The sequence below is a fragment of the Triticum aestivum genome, chromosome 1A (genome assembly GCF_018294505.1).
Source record: "Triticum aestivum cultivar Chinese Spring chromosome 1A, IWGSC CS RefSeq v2.1, whole genome shotgun sequence".
In the NCBI taxonomy this organism is placed as follows: Eukaryota; Viridiplantae; Streptophyta; class Magnoliopsida; order Poales; family Poaceae; genus Triticum; species Triticum aestivum.
Window position 1 is genome coordinate 356,825,272 of NC_057794.1, and position 13,901 is coordinate 356,839,172.

Consider the following 13,901-nt stretch of genomic DNA (forward strand, 5'->3'; position numbering starts at 1 on the left):
ACTAGAACAATATTTGCTAGACCATGAAAATGATATGCATATGCATGAAAGAAATGAAATAGATAAAATTTTCTTCGAACAATGACCACTGCTAAAACACAATTTTCCTATTGAAACTCTAGGAGGTCCTCCTCCACCTAAAGGTGATCCTATGTTTGAATTAAAACAATTGCCTGACACTTTGAAATATGCTTATCTTGATGAGAAAATGATATATCATGTTATCATTACTGTTAACCTTTCAGAACATGAAGAAGAAAGATTACTAAAAATTCTGAAGCACCGTGCTGCTATTGGATATACTCTTGATGATCTTAAGGGCATTAGTCCCACTCTTTGTCAGCACAAGATTAATATGGAACCTGATGCCAAACCCGTTGTTGATCATCAACAACGTTTGAATCCTGAAATGAAAGAAGTGGTGAGAACTGAAATATTAAAGCATCTGGAAGCAGGTATAATCTATCCCACAGCTGATAGGAGATGGGTAAGCCTGGTATTGTGTCCCTAAGAAGGGAGGTATTACTGTTGTTCCTAATGATAAAAATGAACTTATTCCACAAAGAACTGTTACTGGCTATAGAATGGTAATTGATTTTAGAAAATTAAATAAGGCTACTAGAAAGGATCATTACCTTTTGCCTTTTATCGATCAAATGTTGGAAAGATTATCTAAGCACACACACTTATGTTTCCTTGATGGATATTCTGGTTTTTCTCAAATACCTGTTTCACAACCCGATCAAGAAAAAACCACCTTTACTTTCCCTTTTGGAACTTATGCTTATAGACGTATGCCTTTTGGTTTATGTAATGCACCTGCTACCTTTCAAAGATGTATGACTACTATATTCTCTGATTTTTTTGAAAAGATTTTTGAGGTTTTCATGGATGATTTTTCTGTTTATGGAACTTCTTTTGATGATTGCTTGAGCAACCTTGATCGAGTTTTGCAGAGATGTGAGCAAACTAATCTTGTCTTGAGTTGGGAGAAGTGCCACTTTATGGTTAATGAAGGTATTGTCTCAGGGCATAAAATTTCTGGACAAGGTATTGAGGTGGATAAAGCTAAAGTGGACGCAATTGAGAAAATGCCATGTCCTAGAGATATTAAAGGTATTCGTAGTTTCCTTGGTCAGGCTGGTTTCTATAGGTGGTTTATTAAAGACTTCTCTAAAATTTCTAGGCCTTTTACAAATCTTTTACAAAAGGATGTTCCATTTGTTTTTGATGATGATTGTGTAGAAGCCTTTGAAACACTTAATAAAGCCTTAACTACCGCACCTATTGTTCAACCACTCGATTGGAATTTGCCCTTTGAAATTATGTGTGATGCTAGTGATTATGTTGTTGGTGTTGTTCTAGGACAAAGAGTTGATAAGAAATTGAATGTTATTCATTATGCTAGCAAGACTCCAGACAGTGCCCAAAGAAATTATGCTACTACTGAAAAAGAATTTTTAGCAGTCGTGTTTGCTTGTGATAAATTTGGATCCTACATTGCTGAATCCAAAGTAATTGTTCATACTGATCATGTTGCTATGAAATATTTTATGGAAAATAAAGATGCTAAACCTAGACTCATTAGATGGGTTCTCTTGTTGCAAGAATTTGATTTACATATCACTGATAGAAAAGGAGCTGAGAACCCCATAGCTGATAACTTGTCTAGGTTAGAAAATATTCTTGATGACCCACTACCTATTGATGATAGCTTTCCGGATGAACAACTAGCTGAAATAAATGTTTCTCATAATACTCCTTGGTATCCTAACTATGCTAATTATATTGTTGCTAAATATATACCACCTAGTTTCACATACCAACAAAAGAAAAAATTCTTCTATGATTTAAGACATTACTTTTGGGATGACCCACATCTTTATAAAGAAGGAGTAGATGGTATTATTATACGTTGTGTACCTGAGCATGAACAGGAACAAATCCTACAGAAATTTCACTCCGAAGCTTATGGAGGGCATCATGCGGGAGATAGAACTGCTCATGAGGTATTGCAATCTGGTTTTTATTGGCCTACTCTCTTCAAGGATGCACGTAAGTTTGTTTTATCTTGTGATGAATGTCAAAGAATTGGTAATATCGGTAAGCGTCAAGAAATGCCTTTGAATTATTCACTTGTTGTTGAACCATTTGATGTTTGGGGTTTCAATTATATGGGACATTTTCCTTCCTCTAATGGGTATACACATATTTTGGTTGTTTTTGATTATGTCACTAAGTGGGTAGGAGCTATTCCAACCAGTAGTGGTGATCATAATACTTCCATTGAAATGATTAAAGAGGTTATTTTCCCAAGGTTCAGAGTCCCTAGATATTTAATTACTGATGGTGGTTCACACTTTATTTATGGTGCTTTCCGTAAAATTCTTGATAAATATGATGTTAACCATAGAATTGCATCACCTTATCATCCTCAATCTAGTGGTCAAGTTGAACTTAGCAATAGAGAAATAAAACTAATATTACAAAAAACTTTCAATAGGTCTCGAAAGAATTGGTCTAAGAAATTAGATGACGCACTTTGGGCTTACAGAACAACATATAAAAATCCTATGGGTATGTCTCCCTATAAAATGGTTTATGGAAAGGTTTGTCATTTGCCCCTTGAGTTAGAACATAAAGCATATTGGGCAATTAAAGAACTCAACTATGATTTTAAACTTTCCATAGAAAAGAGGTTATTTGATATTAGCTCACTAGATGAATGGAGAGCCCAAGCTTATGAAAATGCCAAACTGTTTAAAGAAAAAGTTAAAAGATGGCATGACAAAAGAATCCAAAAACAAGAATTCAAAGTTCGAGAATATGTTCTTTTGTACAACTCTCATTTCAGATTCTTTGCAGGAAAACATCTCTCTAAATGGGAAGGGCCGTATGTTATTGAAGAGGTTTATCGCTTTGGAGCTGTCAAGATCAATAATGCCGAAGGTACTAACCCGAAGGTTGTCAACGGACAAATAATTAAGCACTATATTTCAGGTACAACTATTAATGTTGAAAGCAATATTATCCAAACCATGACACCGGAGGAACACATAAAAGAAACCTTTCAGAACACTCCATAATCGTGAAAAAAGAGGAGGTACGTGATACGGTAAGTAAATGGACTCCAAAAAATCCACAAAAGTGTTTTATGTCAATTTTGGAATATTACAAAAAATAAGAAAATAAGAAACAACCAGGAAGGCAACCGAGGAGGGCACAAGACACCAGGGCATGCCTTGGCCCCCTGGCGCGCCCAGGTGGGTTGTGCCCACCTCGAGAACCTTCCCAACTCCGTTTTCCCCTCATTTTGCTTGTTCCCAAGATAAAAAATCTTTATATACCCCATGAACGTATACCACCGTATCGCGGAGAAATCTTTTGTTCTTCTTTCTTGCTGTTTTTCTGTCAGATCCATCAAGCCAGGCATCATGTCTTCCTCCCCCTCCAACAAAGCAGAAGAGGATGCTTGGTTGATGAAGATAGAACTAAAGAGAGAGGCACCAGAGGAAGCCATCAAGGATGGTAAGGTCAAGGAAGTCGCGAGAGATCAAGTTTCGGTAGTAGGGCAGGCCGTCCCAGCAACAAAATATGAAGACATCTTTAAACCTTACTATGATCATCTTACCCCTACTGAAATTGAAGCTTTCAGGGTCATTGAAATTGTTCATGTGCAAAATAAATACCTTACTCATGAAAATATTCTGTTGCAAGAGCATGACATCTCCCTCTAGAGCATCATCCGTAGATTGGAGTACCTCCTAAGCCTGAAGTGTGATGCTACCTCATCCTCACCACCTCCTTCTTCATCACCAAAGGAGACTTGAGTTCATGGTATGGGCACTCCCCTTGGCTTGTGCCAAGCTTGGGGGAGGTGCCCCGGTATCGTATCACCACCACTATCTTTGCATTTATTTATCTTAGTTCGATCTTTAGTTATCTTTTAAATTAGTTGAATAAAAGTTTAGTTTGAATCTTTTCTCTTCGAGTGTTTGCCTAGTGATCTATCTATCTATCTATGTAATCGTGTGTGATATATATAATAAAGATTAGTTCAAGTTTTGCTTTCTTTACTTTTATGTTTCAATAAAAATAAAAGGAAATAATGAAAAAGATCATATGCTAATCTTATGGTAAGTAATGACATCACATAAGGAAAAGTATAAGTGGTAAAATTTATTGGAGATTGGCAAACATAACATTGGTCAATGATGTAGTTCATAAAAAAATTAATAAGGGAAGAGAAGATTCACATGCAAATACACTGTCTTGGACATCTTTTATGATTGTGAGCCCCCATTAAATATTATGTGTCAAAATTGTTGACTTTGGACAAGTAAGACAACGTAATGATTTATGTTTGTTCATATTCACATATAAGTTATATTGTGATAGATCCTTCAACATGTGGTGCTTGCTCAATATCTTTGCTAGCCAAAAATTCCGCACTAAGTAGAGATACTACCTGTGCATCCAAAATCCCTTAAACCCAAAATCTTGTTTTGAGAGTCCACCATACCTGCCTATGAATTGAGTAAGATCCTTCAAGTAAGTTGTCATCGGTGCAATAAGGCAATAAAAATTGCTTCTAAATGTGTTGGATCATTTAGTGTAAGGGAAAATTGAGCGTTGTCCGAACTTGTGATGGCAAAATAATAAAAGCGACAGACTGCATAATAAATGTTGCTATCATAAGGGGAAATATAATGTTACGTTCTTTTGCACTAAGAGATTGAGCATACAAACCAAAAAGCGCATGACAACCTCTGCTTCCCTCTGCGAAGGGCCTATCTTTTTTTTATGCATGTACTTTTATGTAAGAGTCAAAGTATTCTTCTATATTCCTTTTTATTTTCTCTTTTTGCAAGCATCATGTGGTGAGGAAAGATCTAGGCACATATATCCAGTTGGATATGAGTTGGCATGAGTTATTATTGTTGACATCACCCTTGAGGTGAATACATTGGAGGCGAAACTATAAGCCCATATCTTCCTATGTGTCTGGTTGAAACTTTTTGTTCATGAGTATGCGGTGAGTGTTAGCAATCATAGAAGACTAAATGATGGTCAAGTATGTAGACTTGCCTATAGGCTCCGATATATGACCCTTCTTGAAAAGATGATGAATTATAGTTGCAAAGTTGACTGAGAACATAATTTGTTGGCTTTCAATAGAGTTTATGCTTTATACTTTAATGTTGTGAGGAATTGTTACTTGTTCATAAGAAGTTATATGATAAAGGTTGTATGATAAAGTTTTATGTTAAATTTCTTTGTTGTTATAATAATATGCATGATGCTTATATGTCCGTATTTTGTGTTTATCGACACCTCTCTCTCTAAGCTTGTGGACATGTTTTCCGATATCGGTTTTTCGCTTGAGGACAAACAAGGTCTAAGCTTGGGGGAGTTGATACGTCCATTTTGCATCATGTTTTTATATTATTATTTATAATGTTTTTATGAATAATAATGCTTTTTGGAGTATTTCTAATGCCTTTTATCTCATAATATGCAATGTTTACACAAAGAGGAAGAATGCTGGCAGCTGGAATTCTAAACCTAAAAAAGCTACATCAGAGTTACCTATTCTACACATCTCCAAATGAGCTGAAAATTTACGGAGAATTGTTTTGCAATATGTAAAAAAATAATGGAGCAAATAACTACCGGAGTAGGCCCACTAGGTGGGCATAGCCCACCTGGGCGCGCCAGGCCCCCCAGGGGCGCCCTGGTGGGTTGTGCTCTCCTCGGCCCACCTCCGATGCCCATCTTATGGTATATAGGTCATTTTGACATACAAAAGCATAAGGAGGGAACTTTCTGGATGGAGCGCCGCCGTCTCGAGGCGGAACTTGGGCAGGAGCACTTTTGTCCTCCGGTAGAGCGATTCCGTCGGTGGAACTTCCCTCCCGGAGGGGGAAATCATCGTCATCGTCATCACCAACAACCCTGTCATCTTTGGGAGGGCAATCTCCATCAACATCTTCAACAACACCATCTCCTCTCAAACCCTAGTTCATCTCTTGTGTTCAATCTTTGTACCAGAACATTAGATTGGTACTTGTGGGTGAATAGTAGTGTTGATTACATCTTGTAGTTGATTGTTGTATGGTTTATTTGGTGGAAGATTATATGTTCAAATCCATTATGCTATTTAATACCCCTCTGATCTTGAGCGTGATTACCATTTGTGAGTAGTTAGTTTTGTTCTTGAGGTCATAGGAGAAGTCATGTTGCAAGTAATCATGTGAACTTGATATGTGTTCGATATCTTGATGATATGTATATTGTGATTCCCTTTATGGTGTCATGTGAACGTCGACTACATGTTACTTCACCATATTTGGGCCTAAGGGAATACATTATGGAGTAGTTATTAGATGATGAGTTGCTAGAGTGACAGAAGTTTAAACCATAGTTTATGCGCTACTTCGTAAGGGACTGATTTGGATCCAAAAGTTTAATGCTATGGTTAGATTTTATCTTAATACTTTTCTCGTAGTTGCGGATGCTTGCGAGGGGGTTAATCATAAGTAGGAGGTTTGTTCACGTAAGAACAACACCTAAGCACCGGTCCACCCACATATCAAATTATCAAAATAGCGAACACGAATCAAACCAACATGATGAAAGTAACTAGATGAAATTCTCGTGTACCCTCAAGAACGTTTTGCTTATCATAAGAGACCGTTTTGGCCTGTCCTTTTCCACAAAAGGATTGGGCTACCTTGCTGCACTTTATTTATCGTTACCGTTACTTGCTTGTTATAAATTATCTTGCTATCAAACAACTTGTTACCGACAATTTCAGTGCTTGCAGACATTACCTTGTTGAAGCCGGTTATCATTTCCTTCTGCTCCTCGTTGGGTTCGACTCTCTTACTTATCGAAAGGACTACAATTTATCGTCTATACTTGTGAGTCATCAAGGCCCGATGCAACACATCAATGAATCAGGCCAGCAAACTACGTACGCACACGGGTCTCGCTCGCATCGATCAGGTTCAGTAAGCAGCAAAGGGATCACTCGGGTTCAGTAGTAGTCCGAGGGATCACTCGGGTTCAATGTAGTGTGCGAGAGATCGATCGGGTTCACTAAGCGAACGCCTCGCTCGGGTTCAATTAGCGAAGGGCTCACACACGCGCGCGTATGAGAGAAACATGCAAACCACACTACACCGCTTGGGCACGACCACCCACCGTATACCGGGAATCCTCGAAAATTCTCGCCCTCAATTCCACCATGATTTTGATGTCATGGATGGCCCAAAGAATGTCATGTGGGTCCACCTACGGCCTGCCCGGGATAAAAAACTCATTTTCTATTATAATTTTTTGACATAGAAGTAGGAGCCCACCACATCTATGATTATACATGTTTTTGTTACAATTATCGTCATGGAAGTGTCACTTCCATGACCGAATTTTTTTTGTTCGTGCCATAATGTCACGAATGTGTCTTTTTTAGTGCCAGGCCACACCACCACAAGTTGAACTGCCACACCTCACTAACCTCGACTCCTATCTTAGCCACCCACATACGTGATGAATAACCAGAGTCCGACGATCCACGAAGACCACTGCCACCAGAGAAAAAAAAATCGACGTCGTTAAGACGTCTCCGAAGTAGCCACGGGTATGAGCAGAACCGTCGTTGTCGTCGTCATGCCATTCCAACGGACCTATCCCCGAGCACCATCATGCCCTCTACCCCGGCGAACAGTCGGCGGTGAGCCGCCGTCCCCACTAACCACTCTAACACGATTTAAAACTAACGGGTGGGATCCACTAGCCGAAGCGGTACGTTAGTGGAAAGCGTACAGGAGCCAACGGGTGGGACATACAAGGAAAGCGTATTTTAGAAATACGTTTTTGATGTGGCCGACAATGATTTTCTGTTTAAATCGTTTTAAATCAATTAAATGATTATGTTGACTGAACTTTGACCACCTCTAACTTTTAAACTATAAGTTCAAATGATTTGATTTTTTTTGCATTATTTTTAAAAATTCTTTATCCACTAATTTAATTTGGTATTTATTGGACTTGACTAGAATTACTGGACAGAGAATTTGGCTTTCTGTTTTATTTACAATTTGCTTTGAAAATCAGAAGTTCTTTGACACTCCATCTGAGCAAGGAAAGCCACCACCTCAATTGAGTGGGCCAAGTGCCGGGGGAACCATCGCCGGACCCCTACCCACATACACATACACACGAACGAGACGGTCGACGTAAAAGACGCCTGACGAGGGGGCTCTACACGCTAACACTGCCCATGCGTCATGAACCTCTAGATCCGTCAAGGCAGTGAGGGACAGGACAACAAGATCGGACAACGAGGAGGCGGCTAGGCACGCAGCGGGGGGAGTCGCGAATGGATTAGGCTGGTCATAGTGGGGAGTAACTTAGACTAGTAACATACATATGTTACTAGTCTATGTTACTACCTTCATAGTGGGTAGTGTCATAGGTGTGGTAACATAGTTGCCTTCATTTATTACTTTGTAGACTCATTATGCATTGAAAACCGCTATGTGATGGTAACATATTATGTTACTCTATTTGCCTCTCTCCTCATTAACTACTTGCCACATCATCATTTTTGCTTATGTGGCATCTATGTTACTACCTATGTTACTCCCACTATGACCAGCCTTAGACGATGCGAACGTCGCATGAGCTTGTGGATGGTCTTAGTTGGATACTCCAGCAGGGGCGGAGCTTAGTTAGGGCCGAACTTAGCCATGGCCCGCCCAGGTTTTTTGCAGTTCTTTCTTTACTATACTTTGGAGCCTAACCCAGCCCATCGTTTGCAGTTCTCTCCTCTGGGCTGGCCCACCTAGGTTTTCCTCTGAAGCTCCGCCACTGCTCCAGCATCATTTTCCTGTGGTTGGGTGATTAGAGGGACATTGGTATCTCCAGTCCAGCAGGGTTCAAGTCCTGTTGTTTGCATTGTTTCTGGATTTATTTCAGGATTTCTGACGATGCGCTTTCAGTGGGAGGAGACGTTTCCGTCGATGACGAGGCGCCTACGGTGACTTCGTAAATCTCAAGATGATAGGCCAACTCAGTCTCTCGAAGGTGCTCATAGGGGTAGGGCATGTGTGTGTGCGTTCATAGGGGTGACTGTATGCGTGTAGATATGAGCGTTCGCTTCTGTACTGTGTTAAGAAAAAGAGTCATATGTCTTAAAAAAATTAAAAGAGTCACGGCCCCAATAGTTGGACTTTTGTTGTCAACAAAAAAAAAACACAAGACATGTGTGATTGGCTGGAGACGTTGATAGGCAGAAATCAAAGGAAAGGCTGAAGCTCGCTCACCTTGTCCTTCCTCACATCTCGATTTCATAGCTAGTCGCCCGAGGATCACTTCGCCTATCCATTGATAAATTGTCCTCCTTGAAGGTATGTATGTACGCATGCATCTGTTTTTTGTAGCTTAATCGTCTCTTGCGTATTTTAATTTTGGGATGCAAATTGAACCATGCCCGGCCCCTACCGCATCATCATAATTTCATCCTTCAGTTTCCCTGCTATTCTCAAATCGACTTTCGGTGATATTCCGGGGAGCCGCGGTTGCCATGCGGCTGCGCGGCCGTCGGTGGGCAGTGGAGTGGCGGCCGTAGATGCTGTTGGCTCGCTTGCGGGTGCGGCAGCCTCCGACTCGGGCGAGCTGAGAGCGTGCGCAGTAGAACTGGCTCTGGCGGCTATGCAGCTGCTGTACTAGCTAGATTTAGCCTAGCACGATTAGATAGCCTCCAGATGTTTGTGCGTGATTGGGTAGTAGCTAGCCTCACAAATAATGGGCATTATTTTCCCTTAATTCAGGGGTGATGTACTCATTTCATTGTATACTTTCAGTGATTGCAAATGGACGGCGAAGCCAGCAGTAATAGACACGGCATCCTGGAGAGGATGCTGCTCGATGACAGCGCAGAGCCAACGGACCTGCCGTTATCACTTTTGGAGGACATCACAGACCGTTTCTCCCCTGATCAGCAAATTGGCAGCGGTGGATTCGCAGTGGTTTACAAGGTACCACGCCTTTAATCAGCTTCTTTTCTCAAACTGCCTCTCAAAACTAATAATCGGCAAAATCTAAAAACTACAGTAGATAGATAGCATTTGTTGCTATACTACATGGATAGCATTTGTTGTGGAACATGACAGATATCAGCCGAGTCTGGAGTATGTTGTAGCAATGTAATACTTTACGCTATCTTTGCTTCATGAATTCGGCAGAACGCCTGCTTATAAAATTCTTGTAACATCTGCATAAAACTCCTTTTTTTTTGCATCAGTACGGAAAGCCCTGTTTTTCATGAAGCAGAACGACTGTTCATAAAACTCTGACATATGCATAAAACTCTTTTTTCCCTATGAGGAAGCGCCAAATTAGGATTTGGTGGGAGATAAGACTTTCATTTGTACTTCAGATTATTGCTACGATCTTGGCAACTTGTTAATTAACACTTCTTGATTAATGAAAATGGATAGTCTTTTGTCTTGTTAAATGGAAACTCCTTTCTTTTCAACGAATTCTGCAAACTAAACTATATATGCAAGCTACAACACACCACGAGGCACACTCAAGCCGAGGATATTGACAATATGGTTCACGGCCGCAGGGAATGATCGGAAAACGGATGGTTGCTGTAAAGAAGCTGTCCAACACAGTTGATATTACTGAGAGTAAATTCCACGGAGAGGTTAAATGCTTAATGAAGACCAAGCACAAGAACATAGTACGTTTTCTGGGGTATTGTGCTGACACACAAGGAAAAATGGCAGAATATGAGGGGAAGCTTGTCATGGCAGATGTACGAAACTGGTTACTCTGTTTTGAGTTTGTACCCAAAGGGAGTCTTGATAAGCATATGTCTGGTACCACCATAATCTATTTCTTCCATATTTATTTACTCGCCGTCAATCTAAACTAATTCATAAAATACAAAATCCGGCTCTTTCGTGTACAGATTCATCTTGCGGACTTGAATGGAGAGAGCGCTATCGAATAATCAGGGGAATATGTGAAGGCTTATGCTACCTTCATGAGAAGCGCATTCTTCATTTGGACCTTAAGCCTGCTAATGTCCTGCTTGACATTGGCATGGTACCCAAAATTGCTGATTTTGGTCTCTCGCGGTGTTTTGATGAAGGGCAAACCCGAGCTATTACTCAACATCTGTGTGGATCTCAGTAAGCCAGCATCTTGAAAGCTCTTATTTTTTGTTATGCGCGACTTCACGTTTTATTTGGGCATTCATTGATCAAACTTTACATAATCTTCCCTTAGGGGGTACTTGGCTCCAGAATTCTATAGAGGACAAATAGCATTTGCGTCAGATATATATAGTCTTGGTGTTATAATCATGGAGATACTTACAGGAGCGAAGGGATATTTTGAAGAGGAGCATGTAAGAAAATTTTAAGCATTTTTGTTTTATTGAAGGGGATTTCTCCCCCAATTTCATTAAAGAAACCAAAGTAGTTTTTACAGCCAAAACGCTCCTCCACCAACAGAACAATCAAGTTAGGCAATGGCACCTAAGCTACCAAACAACAGCTAAAAAGGAACCTATTTGCAAGCTGGAGACAAACAAGGAGAAACTAGGCAAGGTAGGGAAACGGAGGAAGATAACATTCAGACTAAGGTTCTGAAGAACAACACTCAACAACTGTGTAGTAAGCACAACAGGTGGACTTTAGTTGTGCATGGTAATAAATCAATACGTGGAATCAAAATTCATCGTTCGTCAATTTATATGTTAAAAGGCTTGTTGCTCTTATGTGATATTACATAATTAAATTTATGGTAAAAAATTGAGAAGAGAGCTTTATGTATTTCCTTGAATCAAAATAGAACCATTAAAGTAGGCCTGTTGAGCCATAGCTGGGACACCGGCAGCCAGTGTTATATCCCCATGGATTCTAGCACGATATTCAAGCTCATGTGCAAGCCCATTAGCAGTAAACAAACCTAGGAGTAAAGTTATGGTAATTTATTTCAGAATTATCTAGAATTGCTGCTGGCTATCATCTGTTGAGGTATTTGACCTACTTATATACAGATGCTATGTAATTAGGTATAGTTATGATGAATTGATGTTGTATCATTCTTATGTGTTTATATACATTCTCGAAGATTATCTATCATTCTTATTTATGTATAATGATGAAGATCTATCCGTTCAAATCCATTTATATAAAAAAAAATCCACCACATTAACAACCATATGTTTTGCTTTTTGTGATGTTATTTAAGCGTATTTTTCTTTTTTGGTTGACCGCCTTGTGCTTGAAGTATGTAAAACAGGTAGATAGTAACTCATGATTGCAACTATGTAGGTAGTTGAAAGTTGGATGAATCGACTGGATCAGGCACCAGAGAGGCACGCACAGTTAGAACAAGTAAGAGTATGCACTAAGATCGGGATAGAGTGCATGGACTTGGACCCAAAGAAGAGACCAGTTGCACAGCACATAATTGATAGGCTTGATAAAACAGCAAGAGCTGACTATTCATGCCAAACTGGCATGAGCAGTTCACTAGCTGAGCTGCAGCCAAGTTTACTCGAGGAGCAGTCTGGGGAAATAGGAAAGCTTGCAGCTGAGAGCCTTATAAAGGATATCAATGAACGCCCAGAAACAGAAGATCACTGCCAGCAGGGTCAAGAAAATGCAGATCAGTGCTCATTACAGGAAGCACAAGATACGGAGCGGAAGGTTGACCGACCAGGAACAGGCATTTTCAGCTCTAAATCTAGCTTCTTGGAGAAGCTAAAAGACTTGAATATCTTTAGCAGGAAAGCACGCAGGAATTTCGTGATGAATGGCGGCTCACACCTACAGACTGTCAGGGGCCTAACGATTTTCACAAAGGCGGAAATACAGAAAATCACAAAAAACAATTCAGAGTTTCTTGGTACCGGAAGATTTTGTAAAGCCTACAAAGGAACTCTTCCTGACAATACGATGGTGGCAGCTAAGACCTTTATCACGCTAAGCAATAATAGTCTGAGGCGGGAGTTTGAGGTGATAATAGAAGTCCATAAAGAACTGATCCACAAGAACATCCTCAAGCTCTATGGTTGCTGCCCGGAGATGGATGTTCCAACGTTGGTATTTGAATTTGCTGCTAATGGGAGCCTCGAGAGCATTGTCCATGGCAGTAAACAAAAACTTCCTTTAGACTTGCGTATTGACATCGCAATTGGGTCTGCAGAAGGGTTAAGATACATGCACTCCTACGCAAATTACCCCATGCTACATGGTGATGTCAGACCGATCAACATATTTCTCGATGACAAGTTGACACCAAAAATTGGAAACTTTGGGCTTTCGAGGCTTTATAGTTTAGAAGAGGAGATGAGGCTACAGGCCTCTGAATCAAGTGATGCACGCAACCAATTGATGCTGCTTAATATGGGTTACATGGACCGAAAATTCATGCAAGATGGACATTTAACACTAAAGAATGAGGTCTACAGCTTTGGAGCTATTCTTTTGGAGCTCATTACCAGGAAGAAGAACATATTTGATGAAAACCGCATCCTTGTCGATGAGTACCGCAAAGTTTATGAGAGAGAAAAGAGTGGAAGAGCAATGTTTGACAAGGAGATTGCAACTGAAGACAATATCTTCGCCCTGGAAGAAATTGGCAAGGTTGTAATTGAGTGCCTGAAAGAAGACAGTAAGGAACGACCAGATATGACGGAGGTGACGGAACTACTTGTGATGATCAGGAGAGAGAGGAGGCTCCTTAAGGCACGCAATAAGGCGATTACTACTAGTGTTCCATCTGTATAGTGGGTGGCCTCATTGTTCAACCAAATGAACTAAAAAAAAATTAAAGTCAGGGTACCATGAAGGCCACAAATTTGCATCCCTGCC

The 13,901-nt window shown here is 40.2% G+C and overlaps 1 protein-coding gene across 2 annotated transcripts; it reads left to right on the forward strand.

Moving 5' to 3' along the window:
• The first annotated feature begins 9,235 nt into the window (after positions 1-9,235).
• Positions 9,236-13,883, forward strand: LOC123050803 (wall-associated receptor kinase-like 17). Of its 2 annotated transcripts, XM_044473539.1 has the most exons (6): positions 9,236-9,413; positions 9,870-10,043; positions 10,637-10,892; positions 10,985-11,207; positions 11,305-11,425; positions 12,357-13,883. In XM_044473539.1, the coding sequence occupies exons 2-6, from the start codon at positions 9,879-9,881 to the stop codon at positions 13,815-13,817; spliced, it is 2,226 nt and encodes a 741-aa protein (XP_044329474.1). In that variant the 5' UTR covers positions 9,236-9,413; positions 9,870-9,878; the 3' UTR covers positions 13,818-13,883. The 2 variants fall into 2 exon arrangements, with proteins under 2 accessions (XP_044329474.1, XP_044329479.1); XM_044473544.1 differs by lacking the exons at positions 9,236-9,413; positions 9,870-10,043 and having other exon boundaries at positions 10,637-10,887.
• Positions 13,884-13,901: the final 18 nt, after the last annotated feature.